The 20,782-nt window shown below is 37.3% G+C and overlaps 4 protein-coding genes across 5 annotated transcripts in view; 2 read left to right on the forward strand and 2 right to left on the reverse strand.

Moving 5' to 3' along the window:
- LOC127495242 (F-box/LRR-repeat protein 7) overlaps positions 1-13,212 on the reverse strand; it is a 48,497-nt gene extending 35,285 nt beyond the window's left edge. Inside the window, exon 1 of one of the 2 annotated variants that reach the window (XM_051861936.1) lies at positions 13,064-13,212. Coding sequence is in view for 1 of the 2 variants with exons in the window: in XM_051861935.1 (XP_051717895.1) it covers positions 260-296 (37 nt within the window). In the remaining variant the exon portion in view is untranslated. Of the gene's footprint in view, positions 1-259; positions 691-13,063 lie in introns of those variants that run through there. The other variant, XM_051861935.1, reaches the window with a different exon arrangement.
- LOC127495243 (UPF0415 protein C7orf25 homolog) lies at positions 1,494-4,114 on the forward strand. The gene is made up of 2 exons (XM_051861937.1): positions 1,494-1,625; positions 2,229-4,114. Exon 2 carries the CDS (start codon positions 2,247-2,249, stop codon positions 3,552-3,554), a length of 1,308 nt encoding a protein of 435 aa, XP_051717897.1. The 5' UTR covers positions 1,494-1,625; positions 2,229-2,246; the 3' UTR covers positions 3,555-4,114.
- Positions 5,179-11,387, forward strand: LOC127495244 (ras-related protein Ral-A-like). The gene is made up of 6 exons (XM_051861938.1): positions 5,179-5,340; positions 5,468-5,622; positions 7,846-8,039; positions 8,124-8,332; positions 8,408-8,582; positions 9,719-11,387. Exons 3-6 carry the CDS (start codon positions 7,938-7,940, stop codon positions 9,839-9,841), a joined length of 609 nt encoding a protein of 202 aa, XP_051717898.1. The 5' UTR covers positions 5,179-5,340; positions 5,468-5,622; positions 7,846-7,937; the 3' UTR covers positions 9,842-11,387.
- Positions 12,030-13,554, reverse strand: LOC127495245 (M-phase-specific PLK1-interacting protein-like). Its single transcript, XM_051861939.1, has 2 exons — positions 13,064-13,554; positions 12,030-12,831 (listed from the first exon to the last, which is right to left on the reverse strand). The coding sequence occupies exons 1-2, from the start codon at positions 13,403-13,405 to the stop codon at positions 12,634-12,636; spliced, it is 540 nt and encodes a 179-aa protein (XP_051717899.1). The 5' UTR covers positions 13,406-13,554; the 3' UTR covers positions 12,030-12,633.
- Positions 13,555-20,782: the final 7,228 nt, after the last annotated feature.

The following is a 20,782-nucleotide window of genomic DNA, read 5'->3' on the forward strand; positions in this document are numbered from 1 at the left end:
TATATTGGCCATTATATATATATAATGGCCAAACGCCAGCAACATCAGAAAGTCTTTAACTGCTCATCTTTAAAGGGTACCTTTCAAATCAAAAGCTCATGCTATGACAGAAAACGAGATGATTGCTGCAAGGCTACTGTTGCCCACAAAGAATAACGGGGAATAGTGACGTTGACACAACTATGGCTGCTGTACACCGAGATTTAACAGTGGAAAAGGAGCACTGGGCTGGCTGTAAGAGTTTGATTCTGGCACTCACCTTCACTCCCGCTCTGTTTCCCATTGTTCGCACCCATCCTGTGGAATGCATAATCTACCGTCTGCGCTCCAGAAAAGTATCCATATGCGTAAAACACTTACGGCTAAAGAAAAGATGTCATAAAAATCCGTAAAAGACGGCGTTCAAATACAGTTCGACCCTGTAATGCAACTAGAAGAGTAGAAATAACGGTAAAAGTCAGAGCAACTATTATGCAATCGGTTAAAACGAAGCGCAGTTTCACACACGACAGTTTAAAAACTGTATTACTTCAGATACAATGTTGGTTATGCATTTTCTTCATGTTAAAAGCTCTTCGTCTCCAGACAGCGCGTAGTCATCCAAAGGAGAGACTGGAAACCAGATACTTGTTGCGTCAGGAGCACGCATACTCTCTTGCAGAATCTGTAACCATGAGTACACTTCAGCGCTGCTGCGAGCGCGACTCACTTTGACCTAATATCCTCCCTCTTTCCTGTACAGTAACTACAGTAATGCTATTTTTTCGATTTCACTTCTAACTATAAATAGTAGCTAGACAAATAAGTTTAGGCCTATTTATATAGCACATTTCATACACAAATGGTAATTCAAAATGTTTTACATAAAAGTGATTTTAAAAGTCATAAAGGGTACATAATATAAAAAATAACAATAATTGACATGCAATAGTTTCTAGTTTTATGTTCAATTAGTCGCTACTTAATCCGTTGCTGCTATCTCAATAGTGACAAGTAGGCTAAATATTCCATTACTTTAAAATGTGAATTTGTCCATTCATTCTATTCATAGCCAAGTAATATTGCTCGTTCCTATTTTAGTTTTAGCAACTATTTTTACTAGCCTACTAATTTCTTATGTAGCTACCATGACAATAGTTGCTATCTATCCATTTTAATTATTTATTTGAAACGAACAAATTTATTAAGCTCTAATATGTATCTAAATTGTTACTAGTAAAATATGTAATCTTAGCAGCGATATTTTGATTGAACTTTAAAATAGATATAGTGCTACGTATGACGTCAAAAATAATTATAGAGACGAGAGACTGAAAAAAAATGCACTGAATTGATTACTAGTATTAAAAAAAATAATAATACTAGTAACATAAAAACAGGCTACTAGTTATTTTTAAGGAATAAATGTTTGTTGTACAAAATATAGCAGTACGTTTGTCCCGAATTTGTCACGTGTGAAATAATGTACTGCTGTAACCTCCTAACAATTCATGCAATTCATAACCTCCAAGCTAGGTGGCAGCACAAACTCGCTAACATTATGACAGCGCTGCTAACTTCTACTTCGTGGTTGAAATAACGTCAGCCAAAACACAGAAGAGACAGAGCTTGAAGCTGTAAATTTTGTAAGTATATCACAGTTTCCAGACAACTTCGCTTTTCTTCACCTAAATGGTCAGTAGTTATCCTTCTGTTATTAAAAGCAAACAGGAAGAAGTGTGACTGGTTTGTAGAAACCCATGGCTTTAACCAAGCAAGCTGACATGTTCATGTGTTTATGAGCCGGTGTGTAAAAACAGCGTGATAATTTGGCCACTGATTGATATTCTCGTAAGAATGTAAGAAAGCTGTATCTTTATATATGTATTATCTGATAGTGGTTCGTTAAAACCACGCCTTCATTTTTCTAGACCTTCTCTGGTGGTCATACAAGTAGTAAGATTTTTGTATATTCAAATACTTTTAAATATCGCTGTATCCTGCTTTTGCTGATATTAATGGTTTATTTAAAAAGCAAAATTCTTTGGTAGATAGATTACCTGGGAGATCTTGTGTATTTCCTTGCCATTTTTTGTAATCATACAAAAATCCAGAAAATTATAGATGATCTAACTGTAAATTTCTAAGTAAACTCTCTCTCTCTCTCTCTCATATATATATATATATATATATAGATAGATAGTCTAGCAGCTCTCATTATTTAAACCTTTTTCATTCTCGTTCTGTAGGAATAATGTTCAACAGCAATGGCTACTTACAACACGCTGCAGGACAGGATCAGAGTAGCCAAGGAACTGCTTGAGCAAGTGGACAAGATTTGCAGTCGACAAGGCCGTGAGGTTGAGGGACGTGCTAAACTGTGCAGTAAGCTTCGGGCTGAGCTCAAGTTCCTACAGAAGGTGGAGGCCGGCAAGGTTGTGATCAAGGAGTCTCACCTGCAAAGTACCAATCTCACTCATCTGAGGGCCATCGTTGAGTCAGCCGAGAATCTAGAAAACGTGGTGAGCGTCCTGCACGTGTTCACCTATGAGGGACCTGATGGACAGAAGCAGACTTTGGTAGTCGACGTGGTGGCAAACGGAGGACACACTTGGGTAAAAGCCATCGGGCGCAAGGCGGAAGCACTGCACAACATCTGGCAAGGCCGTGGCCAGTATGGGGATAAAAGCGTGATCCGGCAAGCAGAAGATTTCCTTGAGGCCAGTCAGCAGCAGCCTGTGCAGTACAGCAACCCTCATATTATATTTGCTTTCTACAATGGGGTTTCCAGCCCTATGGCAGACAAGCTCAAAGAGATGGGCATATCTGTGAGAGGTGACATTGTTGCTGTTAATACAATGATCGAAGCTGGAGAGGAGGAGGAGGAAGAAGAGGAGGAAGATGACAGTGAAGACAAGCCTGGTGGTGTAGAAGAAAATGAATTTTTGGTCGAGGAAGAAGATGATGCTGATGACGACGACAGTGACGATACAGACCTCATGCACACCCGTGTTGATCGAGACACCATTGTGGCCAGCCTTGCCTTCCCCACTGAGGTGAAGGTAGATGTGTGCAACAGGGTGAACCTTGACATCACCACTCTGATCACTTACGTGTCCTCCCTCAGCCACGGCAACTGTCACTTCACTTTTAAAGAGGTGGTGCTGACAGAGCAGGCCGCACAGGAACGGCAAGAGAAGGTCTTGCCCCGACTGGAGGAGTTCATGAAGGGAAAAGAGCTGTTTGCTTGTCATTCTGCGGTTGAGGATTTCCGTGTGATCCTGGATACGTTAGGAGGCCCGGGAGAAAAGTCCCGAGCTGAGGAGCTGCTAGCCAGGCTCAAAGTGGTTCCGGACCAGCCATCTGAGCGAACCAACCGCTTAGTTACGAGCTCAAAAGTGAACCGTAGATCACTGATGATCTTTGGGACAGGGGACACGCTGCGGGCAATCACTATGACTGCGAATAGCGGATTCGTTCGCGCTGCTGCTAACCAGGGTGTGCGATACAGTGTGTTCATCCACCAACCTCGCGCACTCACTGAGGGGAAAGAATGGAGAGCGACTCCAATATGACTGATGAGCTGTTAAAGAAATATGTCAGCAATTAAAAAGGTTATTGCATAAGATATGAACAGATATATATGATATAAGAGATGGTTAGAGTATAATATGTCATGTTTAAATCCAGACACCTGTGTGAGGCACTACTGTATAGTCGCAAATAAATTGCACGGCTGACACAGACACTTTCTGTGAGTCTTTATGTAAACTCAGTGAGCTCAGTGCCTCGAATGCTGCACTTCAATGGAAAGATGTCAAATTAACCAAATGTATGATTATATCATAACTATAGTGTCAAAACCAGTGTTTAAACCAAGGCATATACTTCAAACCTCTTGACTACATGCCTCAGGATGTTTTTCTTTTAAATTTATTATCTTTTCACAAACCTGATTTTTCTGATTTAATCTTGTCACATCAATTTTCATAAGAGTACAAAATAAACACTCTTCAGATGGCTTTATCTCATGAAGAACATCTCTTTGTGATTGATTGAAGCCAAGTTATATTGTGATTTTACTGTAAAATGATGCAAAATATTTCTATTGCAAATAAATGCTATTCTTTCTTAACTTCCTATTCACCAAAGAACCCTGAAAGAAACGTATCATAATTTTCACAAGAATATTAAGCAGCACAATATTTTTGTGATGTTTCTTGAAATGTTTTTTAAGCAGCAAATCAGCATATTTGAAGGATCATGTGACAACTGAAGACTGGAGTAATGATGCTGAAAATTCAGCTTTGCTATCACAGGAATTTATATATATATATATATATATATATATATATATATATATATAAAATTATATATTAAAACATAAAACTATTTCACAATATTACTGTTCTTATATTTTGATTAAAAAATGCAGCCAGTGTAAGCAAAAAAAAACACTTTTCAAAAACATTACAATCATTTTACCAATTTGTGAATGGTAGTGTTATAGATGTTATGTTTTATATATGTAAAAATGTATTTGCATTATATAACAAAATTTCAAAACAAGTGGTATTATTTATTTAAAACAACAACACACTTTTAAAAAAATAGGTTTTATAATATGAAACTAAATATATTGTTCAAAATTAATTTAAAAAGTTTGGGACACTTTCTGGTTGTCAAAATTTGTGATTCATATTAATTGTTAACTACAGTGGTTATTCTGCTAGCTCGGGCACCTGCGTGAACTTGAGGAGAACTTCATACATCCATGAAAAATGACCTTGAGACCAACTGATTCAAAACAACTGAAAAAGTGCCTCAGAAAAATGAAATTAGTCCTAGCATTAATCATTTGCAGATGCCACTTGCATCTGTTCCAATGAAATTTAGATTGAGATAAATGTTTTAAAATAACTTATAATTCTTAATTCACTCTATTATGATTCTATTTGAGAGGAACTATAAAGTTACTGATATCCAGCTCACCATCACCTTTTGAAAGAGCTCTGTATAGAATCTGAATGGAAGTTGAATGCTAACTTCCATTCATTAATTGAATGCTAATCATACGGCATTTATGGTTAGATTTTTTTTTTTTTTTTTTTTTTTTTTTTTTATACATAACTACTATTATAATAATAATTTTCCATTCGTTAAAGGCTAGCCGTGTCTATTAAAAAAGCACATCCATCCTATCTTCCTAGCAGTGATGTACAGTTATCCAGGAGACCTCTAGGCGGACAATATTTTTGTGATGACGTCGAAAAACATAACATGCTAGTTTGCGTCTCCACTGTACAATCGATACTGTAGACGTATTATCGACAAGAAACTGCAATTACAAAAAGTTTAAAGGTGAAAAACAAAACTAAAATTGTTTTGTTTTGAAAAGTAAAACATATGACAGAGGCGTAACCCCATCGAGTTACGTGGCGTACATTCAGGTCTTAGCATAACACTTTTTTCCCTTCTTGTACTTCAGAAGTAACCTGGTAGTCAGTGTAAAGAAGACCAAGCCCAGCAAGCCGAAGCTGACAGCAGTGCTGCTCCCTTCTGAGTCATGCACTGAAGCAAAACAAATCTGCCCGCTGCAGCAAAGCTAACAAGACTTCGAACACGCGAGTTCATGTTCATTTGGTAAGTATCTGATTTGTACACACATTTCTACAACTATTATTGTAATAAAAGACTGCCACTCGTTTAATTTGTTGAAATGGTTTAATAGACCACCATGTACTAAACCGGTACGTGTTCTCTGTTAGCTGTGGAGTGCTAAAACGAAATCCTCCCTTAAACACGGAAGTGGCATTTAGCGCGCTACCAGTATTTAAATATAACAGGAAAATCACTCGTGATTTTACTCTTAAGAGCTCGCGAACTACAGCAGCCCCTTGTGCGTGTCATTTCGAAATAATTAAGTTAGCTTGCTAGCTCAGCAGCAGTCATTAGCTCTACCAAAGAGCACTTTTCTAAATCCGTGTTGTCGGTATCCCCTTTTTGAATGATGGGACACAGGCCATTGGAATAATTCACTCACTTGTGGCTATTGAGTGAATTAAGTCTATTCAAGTGAGTCTGTTTTCCTGTAAACTACTGTACAAGCGGAACAGGTGTCAAAATATCACGCGCTTGTATAGTAAGTCAATATTTGATGGTTGAGGAATGTATCACAACCCTATAAATAGTTTATTTGTCAGAAATAGGTCCTCACCCTGACCACTGTATAAACTGTGATAAAAAAGTACACCTACTACATCACAGCTGTCACGTGCACGTCGAGACGTTAGTATTGCGCTAGTAAGCAGGTGATGTAGCAATTGTAAATTATATTCACATGTACTTTTACATTATTATAGTGAATCTCACTGTAATTAAATGCTTTTAGAGACAAATTACAACACGTTCTAGATTTGAAATGATACTGCTGCTACAGGTGAAGGCCGTTATTAGAGAACATGTATAGCTATTCATATAAAAAAAAAAAAATGTGCAAAAATTGTACCTTTAAGGAGCAGTACCCTTAAAGGGGGAACTTTGGGCCTTATCTACCCTTAAAAGGTGGATACCAATACCTCAGAGTAGTACTCTGAGGTAAAAAGTTTGAATCAAAGGATATCTTTTGATAAGGTGCTCTCACCTGTTTCCTTTGACAATGCTGTCTGTATGAATTAACAAAAGGACCTTTCATCAACACTTTATTGAAATATTCACCAGCCTGTAGTCTTTGTTCCAGAACTATTTACTGCTTTATTGCCACTCCTTACACTGCAACCCGGTAACATTCTCATCTGTTATTAAAATGACATAGGCCCACAAACAAAAGCCTACTGAGGCAACTTTATAGAAATGTGATGCCCCATTTAGTCAAGTGCTCATTTGAATTTTCCATTCTTTTTTTTCCCTCCATCTTCGTACAAACAAGTTGTTAATGTGGGGTCAATCATGTGGAAGCAATCAACTGTACTGCATGCATCATGTAGTTTAGCATTAGCCACACCCTCTCCATTTACACCACAGATGAGCTGTGTAAACTGAGTAAAAACAACTGCTGTAGTTAGCAGTCTGCACTTGAGTCAATAGCAGTAATCCTATATTACCGTATTGTCTAGTGACTCCACCCATGATTTCAGGTTTTTTACACCTACACCTATCTGGACAGTTGGTTGACCTTGAGGCTAATCTCAATGTTTTTAAAGTTAAAATTGGATTTATTTGTCTACATGGAAGCCATTGATTCCACCTGGATTAGGAAGATTTAAAGGGACAGTTGACCTAAAAATGAAAATTCTGTCATCATTTGCTAACCTTTTATGACTTTCTATATTCTGTGAAAAAATTAAAAAGATATTTTGAGAAATGTTTATTCACACAGTGGAAGTCAATGTTCACCAAAACTGTTTGGTTACCAACATTCTCCAAAATATCTTTTTATGTGCACATTCAGAAGAAAAAAAATCATACAGGTTTGGAACAACATGAGTGTACATAAATGATAGAATTTTCATTTGGGTGAACCATCCATTTTAACTATTGACAGTCCTTTAAGAGAGTTTGAGTGAGAAATGATGTCAGTGTCAGTTAGGAAGGGAACCGACAAATGCTATGCTAGCCTTAATGAGAAGCCTCATTGTTTTAGCTTTTTCTCAGAGGACGGAAAAGAAAGTAGGCCTGTGTTGTCATCATCTGACAAAGCTGACTATTCATAAGTATCAGCCCAAACATGTTTGACTGACTTGAAAGGGTGCAGGTATATATTATTATTAAAGAATGTTGGTAATTGCTCCTGTACGTGTAAAATACCAGTCTTGCATCATTAAAACAGCTATGTAAGCTTTAACATCTCCTCTGTTCTTCTCAAAGATCTTCCTTCTAGGGTTCCCTTAATACCCATCTACCTCTGAATTTTTACTGCTTTATCACTGCATTGCTGCCAGTCTCATTGCTTAAAAGCCATGGCTGCTAACAGGAACGCTTTGGCCCTTCACAAAGTGATAATGGTAGGCAGTGGCGGCGTGGGCAAGTCAGCATTAACACTGCAATTCATGTATGATGAGGTAAGACTTAATATTTTGGAATTTCACATCATTTGTGTATATTGATGTTGACCATAAAGTATAATTGTGCTGGTCTCTTTCAAGTTTGTGGAAGACTATGAGCCCACTAAAGCTGACAGCTACAGAAAAAAGGTGGTTCTGGATGGAGAAGAGGTCCAAATCGACATCCTCGACACGGCAGGACAGGAGGACTACGCTGCCATTCGGGACAACTACTTCCGTAGCGGAGAGGGATTTCTTTGCGTGTTCTCCATTACAGAATCTGAATCCTTTGCTGCAACTGCTGATTTCAGGTAGAAAGACGACTTTGAAACTGATGATTAACATAATACTAGTAAAAGTTTTCTCATTTTATCTCTAAACTTCAGAGAACAGATCCTTCGGGTGAAGGAGGAAGAGAACGTACCTTTCCTGCTGGTGGGAAATAAGTCAGACTTGGAGGACCGACGGCAAGTCGGGGTGGAGGAGGCCAAGGCCAGAGCAGAGCAGTGGGCAGTCAGCTATGTCGAGACTTCTGCCAAAACCCGTGCCAACGTAGATAAGGTAGGCCTGGTTTGGCAACCATTACTTAAAGGGTTAGTTCACCCAAAAATGAAATTTCTATCATTAAGTACTCACCCTCATATCGTTTCAAACCCGTAAGACCTTCGTTCATCTTCAGAACACAAATTAAGATATTTTTTATGAAATCCAAGAGGTTTATTTTACCCAACAATTAAGCAACAATTACCACATTAAAGATCCAGAAAATTAGTAAAGACATCATTAAAATAGTCAATGTGGCTACAGTGGTTCAACCTTAATGTTATGTTACAGTACAGGCATCCATGTTCTACGTCAGAACGCCGACTCAGTATTGGCCGACGCTGTTCATGTGAGCAGCACGACGCATGCGTGTGATGCTGACGCAGAAGCCGGACAATACTGAGTCAGCGTTCTGACATAGCACCCGGAACCGCTGCACTGTCTATACAGCGCAAACAGCATAGGAGACTGACAGGGAAGAGACAAATTTGTTGAAAGTCGTTATTTTTGTACAAAAAGTATTCTCGTCGCTTCATAACATTAAGGTTGAACCACTGTAATCACGCTGACTATTTTAACGATGTCTTTACTACTTTTCTGGACCTTGAATATGGTAATTACATTGCTTTATATAGGGGAGAAAAAAACTCTTGGATTTCATCAAAAATATCTTAATTTGTGTTCCGAAGATGAACAAAGGTCTTAGGGATGTGGAACAACATAAGGGTGAGTAATTACTGACAGAAATTTCATTTTTGGGTGAACTAAACCTTTAAAGGGATTGTTCACCCAAAAATGCTAATTGTCATCATTTACTCACCCCCATGTCATTTCAAACCTGTATGACTATCTTTCTTCTGTGGAACATAAAAGAAAGCACTTTGAAGAATGTTCAAAATACAAAACAACAATGGCCCCAATTAACTTTCGTTGTATAGACAGAAACATTCTTCAAAATATCTTCTTTTGTGCTCCACAGAAGAAAGTCAGTCAGTCAGTCATACAGGTTTGGATGACATGAGGGCGAGTAAATGACAATTTTCATTTTTGGGTGAACTATCACTTTAATAAACAGAATGAATTAGTATTAGCAGAATTGAAGAGGATTTTTTTCCCCCAATGATGCATTCATACAAACTTCATAATCTCTCCAGGTGTTTTTTGATCTCATGCGTGAGATCAGAGCCAGAAAAATGGAAGATGGCAAAGAGAAAAATGGAAAAAAGAAGAGGAAAAGTTTGGCAAAGAGAATTCGAGAAAGATGTTGCATTTTATAACAACTAAGTCGCACTATAATGCTAACATCTCTTCTCTACCCTTCTACTGCTTCCAAAAAAAAAAAATCACTTTCATCACTCTCCAGTCAACTGCTGGAGATCATCTCGTAAAAACACATCTAGTCTACGGTCTGTGTCTGGTTGTTCTCATTGTCGTTTCTCAATGGGTATAAGAGGACAGAATATCAGATATGCATTAAAATGACAAATGGTGTCAAAGGTCTGACATATCAGATAAGAACATTTCTCAGCTCAAGCACACCATAACAGACTATAATGATTTTAACTTATAACTAGATTGTTCACTTTAGTTGCTTTTAGTTGAATGCGAGTACATTGAGTGCTGAACACTAACACGGTAGGGAAAATAATACTACTCCAAGCTATTTGTTACTGAGTTCACGGTGTTTTGAGGATTTAAACCTCCTGTTCTGTTTTACTTCCCAAAGTAAAGCCTTAATGTTAGAGTATACAAAAATGGGTGTTAAGTTGCATGAATGCTTTTAGAAAATTGCAGCTATATATCTTTGCCTAACATAGGCATTGCTAAATACTTCCTAAGACAATGTGCACATGATTAGAAACTAGATAGGAATTTAATTGGCTGTTTTGCCAAAAACCTTTGTTTGAATTCAAACACTCTAAAGCGTAAAAGTTTTGCATTTCAGAACATTTGGCACTGTCCTTTATTTACTTTTAATATCCTAAGTCCAATAGTGCATCAAATACGTGTTTAAAATATGTGATTTAACATACACCAAGCTCTCCTTAAACACATACATAAAATATTTGTAGTCAAAAGGGCTTATTCACTCATCCCTGTTGCGTGGCACCAGATTCAGAGGTTTGATTTGTGCTATCTACGGGTCCCAAATAACGCATGAATTATGCTATTTAGAAATGAGAGCGTTACCTAGCTTGAATCAACTTTACTGTGAAAACGGGTTGGAATGTTTTATAACACAGACTGATTTGTGTACTTTATTAGAACTTATATGCAATTTAAATTTTCTTGCAACTTGTATCCTGTGTAATTATATTTTCTATTGTAAATTTTAGTTATTTTGAGGGTAAGAGAATATTGCGAAATCATACTCGCTCATACTAAAACTAAGACACTCTAAAAGGGCTGGACATAATCTGCATTTCAGACACCTGGTCCAGGTGGCTACTCTGCAGATATGAGTAAAAGAAAACCGTCACCCATTGATGAATGGTTTTGAATAAGCACATCCATGTGTAAATAAATGTGAGGTTGACAATTTATTTCCATATAATTCTGGCATCTACCAAATATTTTTCTTTTGCAGCTAAAACTGCTTCTTTTAAATGTTAATTAACTCTGCCACTGTCTTTACCCAAATCTATGTGTGCACTGTGGCTTTTGCAAATTTTTTGTTCCCTCAGTTCTGTTTGTGTGGCAAGTGTGCCATGGGGCAATGATGCTGACATATCAATGGCGGATGCCTCAAGAAACCCTTCATTACTTTAAAGAGTGACTGACTTTGAGTGCTAAATGTTTACAATACAAGACGTTTTAATATAAGCCTCTATTGTTTGAGTCTTTCTTATACACCAAGATGAAATGTCTTCATTTCATTCAATCTTTTGGCAAATGCTAAACATGCAGGAATTAGAATGCTAAATAAGGTACGGCCAAATTATAAGCGTTTTTTTCAAAATAACCTACTTACAACCAAGACAAAAAAAAAAAAGAGCACTGATGAAATGTAATTTTACAACAGTAATTCTGGTGATATGGATGTTGAATGAAAATGAAAAGCAGACATAACTTAAAAATGTAAAATGTTGTCTCTGTTACATTAATAAAATCTATTTTTTTTAGAACTCTTACATGAGATTCGTATGGTATATCCTTCAGCAAAAAGTGTAATACTTACAAAAAAAAAAAAAAAAAAGACTGAATTACAACTTCCAGAGATGTGTAGTAATGTTATGGTGTTTTATCTACATTATCTTTGAAAATCCATGGTAAGATTAACTTTGAAGATATTAAACATGTTTTTACTAGTTAAAAAAAAAAAAAAAAAAGTGTAACAGATTTTCACTTCCAATTTTTTTTTTTTTTTTTCTTCACAAGGACTGTATTGCATTACAAATTTTAATTAAATTAGGCTTATAATTCAACAATGGTCCTTTTGTGGGCTGTTTATAATGACAATGTCTGTTATTAGATCATGTTTTTTTTAATATACAGAAAAGAAACAGTTAAAGATTGTAATAAAACCAAAAAAGCGTCACCAAAAATAAAAAGTAATAAAAATTAACAGTCCATAGAAAATTAGGAAAGGAGCCAAACCTACAAATACTTGACCTGACCTGTTTTAGTTAACAGCACACAGTCAATACTGAGAGGTAGATGGATGTGTTGATCAGACATCTCTTTTGTTAGACTGCATTTTGAGCTTGAAGACATATTCCTCTGAATTCAATGAAAGATTTGCAAACTCCATGGGAGTGGGCCAGAGACGGCAAACTACTTTCAATAGGTTGCCAGTTACAAAAGCACCCCATTTTTATGATCCTGTCGTTGAAGTGCAGATATAAAAGTAAGAGAGGAGGTCTCTTTATACACGAAAGTACATATGATTTTAAAAAAATGTTGTGGAGTCAGTTTCTCAAGAATTATTGCTGGTGAATCCTGCCTCAGGTCCATGTGTTCGGCTGGCTCCATTTGACTTTAAAAATTTAGTGCACTACAGCTGCACTAAATAAAAAGGACTGTTCAGTGACTTTTGCCTCTCACTGAAGTTAGAGAATTGTACTGCGTTTTAATTGTAGTACCTCCCTTGTCTGCTTGTATTGGTTTGTTTGTAGTTGCATTTAGACTGAGTTTGTGTGACTGAGATAGGCTGAAGGTCAGCCCAGGGATCTTGGAGCATTGATGGTTTGTAATATTTTTCCATATCATTTGTCCCTCTCTCCCTGCCATGCGCTGACCCAAACGGTGTGGATGTCCGTGGTGAACCCTTAAGGAGAAAATTATCATGCAGAAAGACGTTAAAACGACCACATTTAACCAGAGACTGTATTATAGTGTCCTAGCCAACAACAAAATCTAAACGCACATAATTCGCAGAAATTAATTCGGATCAGAGCAGCAGAGTGCTACAAAGAAGCGAAATTACAGCACATAAAACTGTTTAAAAACTAAAATCGCGCATTACTATTTTAATTTGGTCCTGAACTCGAGTGAACTACCTGATATCCAGCGTGTCGCCCGGGGCTCTCATACGGCGAGCGTCTGAACGGTGCGCCTCGGGGACTGGCGTTCGATCTGCGCGGTGTGTGACCCGGAGACTGACTGTTATAATATTTCCCACCACCGCCGCCGCCGCCCCTATTACCACAAAACTCTCTCGGTGGGGTATTGGGAGAACAATGTCCAAATCTCGGTCCAAACGGCGGCGGCGGGGTAGAAAATGCCCACGGAGGCGATGGAAACATACTCCCTGCCCTGTCGTAAGCTGGAGGCGGACTGCGGAAGCCTGCTGCCCGTGGACCCGAGCCCTGGCGGGGATGGCGAAACTGTGGTCTTTGCATCCTGTCGTGGTATTTTCCTACACTTCTTCCTAAACCTCTATGGACGACTGTATTTATAGCCTCACACTCTTAAACCTGTTTTTCACTTAGCATAAGAAAACAGGACGACCCGGAATAAGAATTGTCTCTCGACGATTATCATTTGAATACATCGCCAATGAAAGACTCGATACTGCCGCCTATTCTCACGGCGCGTCAAGCACCCATACACGCGTTTAATCATCCATAGAGTACCGTTTACACCAACCATCTAAGTAAAGTTTTAGTGTAGCTATTTCAGACACGTTACCTCAAGTACTTACAATAAACAAACAACGTTTGAACGTCGATGGGTAGTGTTTTCCCTCTTTATAGTCCCTTTTTCTCTCATTTTCTACGTATGTGCTTTTTCTCTCAAATTTTTCTTCCTACGCTGCATACCAATAAAACTGAAGTGCCGTTTAAAATAAAACAGGCTACATATTTAATAGTTCTCTAAGACCCCAAATGTTAAAATTTAGATCTCGTGACATGGAAAGCACATGGAAAGTTTCTGGGATATTATTATTATTATTTTATTATTGAAAGAAGCTTGAGTGTTCACATTTCTCTTTATGATTTAGTCTAAGATATTTAATATTATTATTATTTTATTGTATTGAAAGCTGTCTCTGTGTTAATTTGTCTTTATGATTTACTGTAGGATATTTGTGAGAGCCAAGTGGTTGTTTCGCTTCAGCTGTCAGCAGAGGTCAGTGTAACCATTACACAGTTAGAAGATTAAGCAGTGAGCTGATTAATGTGGATAAAGCCAAATATGTGCAGTAAAATAATAGCAAACCTTAGTTGACATAACACTCTCTACACTCTACACTCTCTGAGTGGGAGGGGCCAGGGCTCCTGTTGTTGTGAATAGCCTTCTGTTGAGGTCACGTTCGTGTTTTATTAACTGTGCTCTTGAAAACAGATCATAATTCATCATAGACAAAGTTTTGTGCTGAGAGGATAAGAGGTTTACAGTGAGGAGGAATTACACTTTCCCACAGAGTTCTGATTGAGGACTGCGGATGGATCGAGTTCTCAAGTGTGTTTTCTTGTTATTCAATTCAAAGCTCTTGTGTCATAGTTGCATTGGTGGAACAGTGTTTGGTTTTGTTATTATTTCATTTGGACATCAGCGAATAGAGAAAGTGTGGCCTTAAAAGGCAATCTAAAGCTTGAGAAATTTAGTTTGGGAACTTAAACCAGGACTAATGGCTGCAGTGAGAATACAATAGCACTAGAGTTTTCTAATTTTCTCTACTGAGTAATTCAGAAAAAGTAATGCAAGTTGGTGCAAAGTCTTCCTTAATTGATTTTAGGGGACTTTAGATTGATGTACAGCACAAAACTTTAACAGATGCTGAAGTCACTTGGTTGCAAGTGGTTTAGTTGTAACATTACATTGCAATATTACAACTATGGAAGATTACTGGTAAAAGCTTGTCAAAGGATATAATTGATTGGCACACGAGGCTAAAGATCAGATGCAGGCTTGACTGGCATGGCAAAAATAACAAGAAAGTAAATGCACACAAAAAATGCAGACTGGCACACGAGGCATATTTTGTCCAACGTGAGGGACAAAATGTTTTATGGGACAAAACTGTGTCACTGAAGTCATAGGTCATCTCATTGAGAAACAATGTGGCACTCAGATGAACCGTGTTCCCTCTTAAGTCTCCCAGGCAAGTGACCTATTTCCTCACACCCTAGATAATGCTTATGCTTCAGCCCTTCGGTTCCCATGTTTCCAGAGTTCCCAGACTAACTTTGTCCCACCTCAAATGCCCCTCCATCATCCACTCACTGAAGGCTGGTCACTTTCTCAATTTACTACGATTGTTGCTGTTCTAAAAACACCCTGAACTTAGGTATGTTGTTAAAATTTTAGTACTTATAACAAAATGTCTGTAGAAAAAAAACATTGGTTATTGCTTTATTCTTTATTATACCACATTTAGTTCTGGTCATTGAATTTTATTGGTCGAGCAGAATTCTGAGAGCGACACACAGTCCATCCAGTAGGTGATGACAAGTGACTATCTTTATGAGTGAATCATTCATTCAAGTTTCTTTTAAAACGCTGATTCATTCAGGAAAACAAAACAAAAAAAATTACTGCCTGGGTCCAAAATCATGCACTCTCTGAGTAGGTGCTTTTTATAAAATAAATAATTACTTTGCAATTGTTAAAAAATATGTTCTTTATATTATGAATATAATCTCTAAATTTTTCATGTTGTCATTATCATGTGACCTACCAGTGTGAGATGCTTTGCTTCACTGTCCATCTACAACTTCTTTCCTTCAGCCTCATGGAATAGTAGACATAAAGTGTCCATCGTAGGTCATCCAGGTATTTTCGCCTACTTTTTGTTTTATGAATACTGTGAATTCGGACGTACTACTCATTTGGACATACTTTTAACATACTGTTGTTTGACAACGATATAGTAGGGAAGTATGCACATTTGGAGTCATTGAATCATTCATACAACCAATTCTTTCAAAAACACTGATTCTAAACATCTCACTTTATGAGTGATTCATTGAATCATTCACTCAAACGAATAATTAAAAACACAATTCTTTCAGGAACTAACCATGATGATTGTGTCCGAAAGCTTAAAAATGCTGCATTCGGAGGATGCATTCCAAGGTAAGAAGGCATCAAGGTACATCCGGAACCAATGTTAGCTTCACTTCCTGTCTGCTGAGGTACCTTCATCTGATTGAGTTTTGAAGGCAGCATAGATGTATCCTTCACTGCTTTTGATATCCCACAATCCTGTGCCTTCCATTCTGTGACAGTTGAGCTAAAAAAATAAAGATGGCATCTGAAAGTTGTGTTTGGTGGTCAGTTTGTGTGTAAATGTACATTTTTGACCAACGTTTTCCACTTTTGAAGTCATTTCATCAAATCCTATTCTAGTACACCCCAAAAACAAAATCAAGACTTCATAAATGGGCATAATAGGACCCCTTTAAATATATATTTTTCTAGTTTACAAAGAAGACAATTTGGAGCTTCATGTGTGCAATTTACTCTAATGCTTTAGTTGTGCTTAAAAAAAGGCTGTATCTGTTTATCCTCTGTCACTTTGGAGTATATTAATGTCTTTAATATCCCAAACTAAAAGTCAGCTGCAAGAGTTAAGATCCTTTCCAACTTTCAGTAGAACCAGGAATGTCTTGCTCTTGGCATAGAGGAGATGATACTTGTTCAAGTGATCATGTCCCAAATCATTTTTATCTATTGTCTCCTATTAATGCCATGTCAGGACTTTTGTTCAATACTGGTTCTTTTGGAATTTATTGGCATTAATTCATGGACCTAGCCTGAGGTCAGTTGCTTTGGGAATGTGCTAGATAGAGCGACAAACTTGTTTGTTGTTGGGAGATGCCATCGGTCTCGCTATAGCGAAGGACTGAGCGGTACCGTAGCGCAGACTATTTATCTAGAGTTCAGAATGCTGCAACATTGGTATACTCATGCTCTAATAATCAAATCCCGTCATCTGGCTTCATGCTTAGTTGGTCACATGCTATTTGTACGGCTTCTCTCTGGCTGCTTCATTGTGATTTTTTTTTTATGGCACTTCAAACTTTGTCTTTTGAACTGTTTGGGACAATTGATTACTGATTAGCCATGTCTAGACCATTTCACAGTCTTATAATATAAGATAATATTACAGTGATAATATTTCATCCTTCATAGAATTCGGTGAATGGAAAAATTATGCGGTGCACTTAAATACCTACATATGTAAAATGCTCATTCTTCATAGTTTCAGAGGAAACTAGTGAATCATGATGAACGGTGCTGTTGTTTGTGGACTCTTAATGGAATTGGGGAGCTCTGGTGATCTGTTACAGGAACTGGAGGAGTTTAAGACAGTGACAGATCTCAGGTGAGCAGTAGCACCTGCATCCATCAAGAGTTCAGCAAACTAAAACTTTTTTAAGGTTAATCCACTTCTAGGCATTGTCGTCACATTTTTTTCTTCTTTTTGGCAGCTGTGCAGAGCCTCTAATTTTTTTATTTGACCCTGGAGAACTTTTCACAGATGCCGTGAGACAGTGAAATCATGTTGTTTCCTTCACTCATTCAACAGGGTCTCATAGTGCGTAATGCTGTCGTCAATCATCATTCCACCTAATAACACCTGAAATTCCACCCATATTTACTTTACAAATCTTACGTCACATACATGTCCATAACATAGCATCCTTGTGATAAGATAAATGCTTCTTGAGAGTTGAATTCTGGGAAGAGTGCAGCGGTCTGATTAAGATAATGACTTGAATATTCCTTAGAGTGGAATTATCATCTTCCTTTGTCTGATTCTTCACAACATTAAAAAAACCAGCTGTTTTTATGGCAATCATAAGAGGATAGATCTAAACACACCTGTTTGGGCTTTAGGGTATTATGGGGATATTTCACTAATTTGCTTTCTGAGCACATCCAGACTGATTTTTGCAGGTGTGTGTGACACAATTGAAAAAGTTTCTTTAATAACTTCATGTTGTGCTTCGTGACGGTTGGGATGAAATCCCAAACTCGTGACTGATATGTAACTTTGTTTTTTTCACTTCACAAACAAACCTCTATTCTCTGACTAAACAATGCACCCTTGAAATGGCATCACTTTGATGTGTAATACTGTTTCATAAACACATTTGTGAAAAGAAAGAATGTATGTGTTAACAGATTAATTGATCAATGACAATACGTGTATTTTTAGACCAATTAGGACTCGTGCCAAAATAGATGCTGGTATGTCCTGCTTGCCAAGTCTGGATCAGAGGTAGCAATCGGATACGTGAATAGCTGCGGAAAACGCGCTCGGTTTCGAAACACGTCCGTTGTCATCTGTGTGGCAAACGAGAGATGGGGTCATGCAGAAAAAAAAAATAGTTGGATAGCTGCAGATGGATCAAATAATAGTTTAGTAAATATTACATAACAGGATAGTTTGGGATCTTAATATGACTGCCAGATAAATGCCCAATCTTGCGTATAATGGCTCTGATGTTATATAATACTGGTGGCCCATCTACTTTGTCCTGTTATCAACAACATTTCACATCTTGATTAATTTAGCACTACACACATTTTAATACTAATAAACACTGTTTCATGTGTTACATTTGTGAAAAACAACTCTGTAATGTGTGTTTCATTAGTATACAGTATGTATTTATACAGCTTGTAAAGGCCATAAATGGAACAAAAGGGTTTTAATGAGTGTATTCAATGAAATATAAGGAGGTCAATAAAAACACTTTAATTTAATCCAGCAGATATTGAGGAATGAAGGTATTTTAAGTCAATATTTTATCTAACACGATCACATGTACCAGCCTACATGACAAATAGTGGTTTTGTTAATGAATGAATGAATAAAACGTTGAACAGATGACCTATAGCAAAATCTCTCTTTTTATCTCTCTATTGATGATGTTATCATGTTTGATGGACATATCTAATAGCCAAGTATGTACTTTTCTCTTGTTTCTTGCATGACAATCTAAAGGCGTTTCTGTTTGGATGATAATATGAGGATTTTGCCATTCCCAATCAATGTGCATGCTAAGAACAACACTAAAACACTACTGTGGAAGTTTATGTTCATGCACACCCAGTTTACCTTGGACAAGAGTTTTTGCTATTTCTGATAAAGAAGGAATGGCGGGCACCTCCTTTTTCCTGCACTGGCAGATGTAGTGTTTGAGGCACTTAGCTTAACTAGATATCAACAAGAAGAACTGTATATTACAATTATTTTCTAAGTTTAATAATATGTCTGTGAAATAATTTCAGTGCAGTTTTACAAGGCAATTTCATATATTTTCTGTGCAATTGTTCATGGAAAATTCTGTACTATTTAATTTGAATATATATATAAATATATATATATATATATATATATATTAGATTAAATTGATCTATTTCTAAATATAATCCATTTCTTGCTGTGGTGTTTAACGCTGCTTTCATGTGCTATCGAAATTATCATAAAGGAGTTTCCTAGTTAAAAACTGGACATGAACGCTCTTTCAAGTTATATTTACCACAGGGAAGCTCTGGGATAATTTTGATACCAAAGTTCCTGAGTTTGGCAGGCCATTAACTTTACACATGGCAGAGGGGAGAATGATTGCTGCTATGACTGGTATTCTTTATTATTCTTTATTTTTTCCACAGCAGCTACATCGCCTTGTCTTGTTAAAGTAGTGCATATTTACAATAACCATTGAATTAAATAACCATTTGAAGCATATTGTATGTTTTATACACAGTGAAAATAGCCTGTATTTGACTGGAATTCCAGAATCGATGATCTAGATAGCGCAAATGAATGTTTACGGTTGTTTATAAACTTGCACTTTGAAACCCGTTTTCAAAAGTTTGTATTTTCAGGCCCCCAAAATGTCATTGTCGTGTAAATGAATGGCCAATAACCATGGGCAGTCGTGGCCTAATAGTGTTAGAGAGTCAGACTTTGCGGGTTCGATTCTCAATAACGGCAGGAAAATGACTGAGGTGCCCTTGAGCAAGGCACCTAACCCGCAATCGCTCCAGGGGGCCACAGTAAAATGGCTGCCCACTGCTTAGTCTGGATGTGTTCACTTCTCCTTACTCCTAATGTGTCTGCGCTAACTTGGATGGGTTAAATTCTGAGGACATACTTAACATACTTGGCCTTCACATGTCACTTTCACTTCTTTTTTCAAAATGCATAAAAAGTTTTCCATTTTTAGTTGAAAATGGTGTCATGTAAACAGCCCCTAACAGGATAACAACTCAAACAAAACTCAAATCCAGAAACAGATGTAACACCATAATTCTTTCTGTTCCTATTCATGAAATAACTGTCAGATGAAATATATTGGGAACGATATAGTTTTGTAAAGAATCAACTTTTAATAATGAATGGCTATTCACATTTAGGCATCTGACTAAGTAGAATGTGAATCTAATGTGAATTAGGTCAGAATGAGAGATGGGTGTTGTATGCATATGAATTAGGGAAAAGGTATGATTTATTAACTGAGTTTAGTTCATTTTACTAAATTAAGCACAGAATAGCAACAAATGTAGGTTCTTGTGAGAGTTTAGTGGATAATGAGTGTTGGTGTGGTTTGTGAAGACCTGCCCTTCAGGTATTAGCACATTCGGGTGAATGACACCGCAGAGACACAACTTGATTATTATATCCTGTGCTTCATCAATCACACAGCACAGGTCTTCCCAAATGTCCAAATCGTTTTCGTACAACAGATTGCAGATTTGGAATGAACATTTAATGAGGTTCTTCAGACAGTAGACACTCCCTTCCATTAACTTGT

This window comes from Ctenopharyngodon idella, chromosome 15 (genome assembly GCF_019924925.1).
Source record: "Ctenopharyngodon idella isolate HZGC_01 chromosome 15, HZGC01, whole genome shotgun sequence".
Lineage (NCBI taxonomy): Eukaryota > Metazoa > Chordata > Actinopteri > Cypriniformes > Xenocyprididae > Ctenopharyngodon > Ctenopharyngodon idella.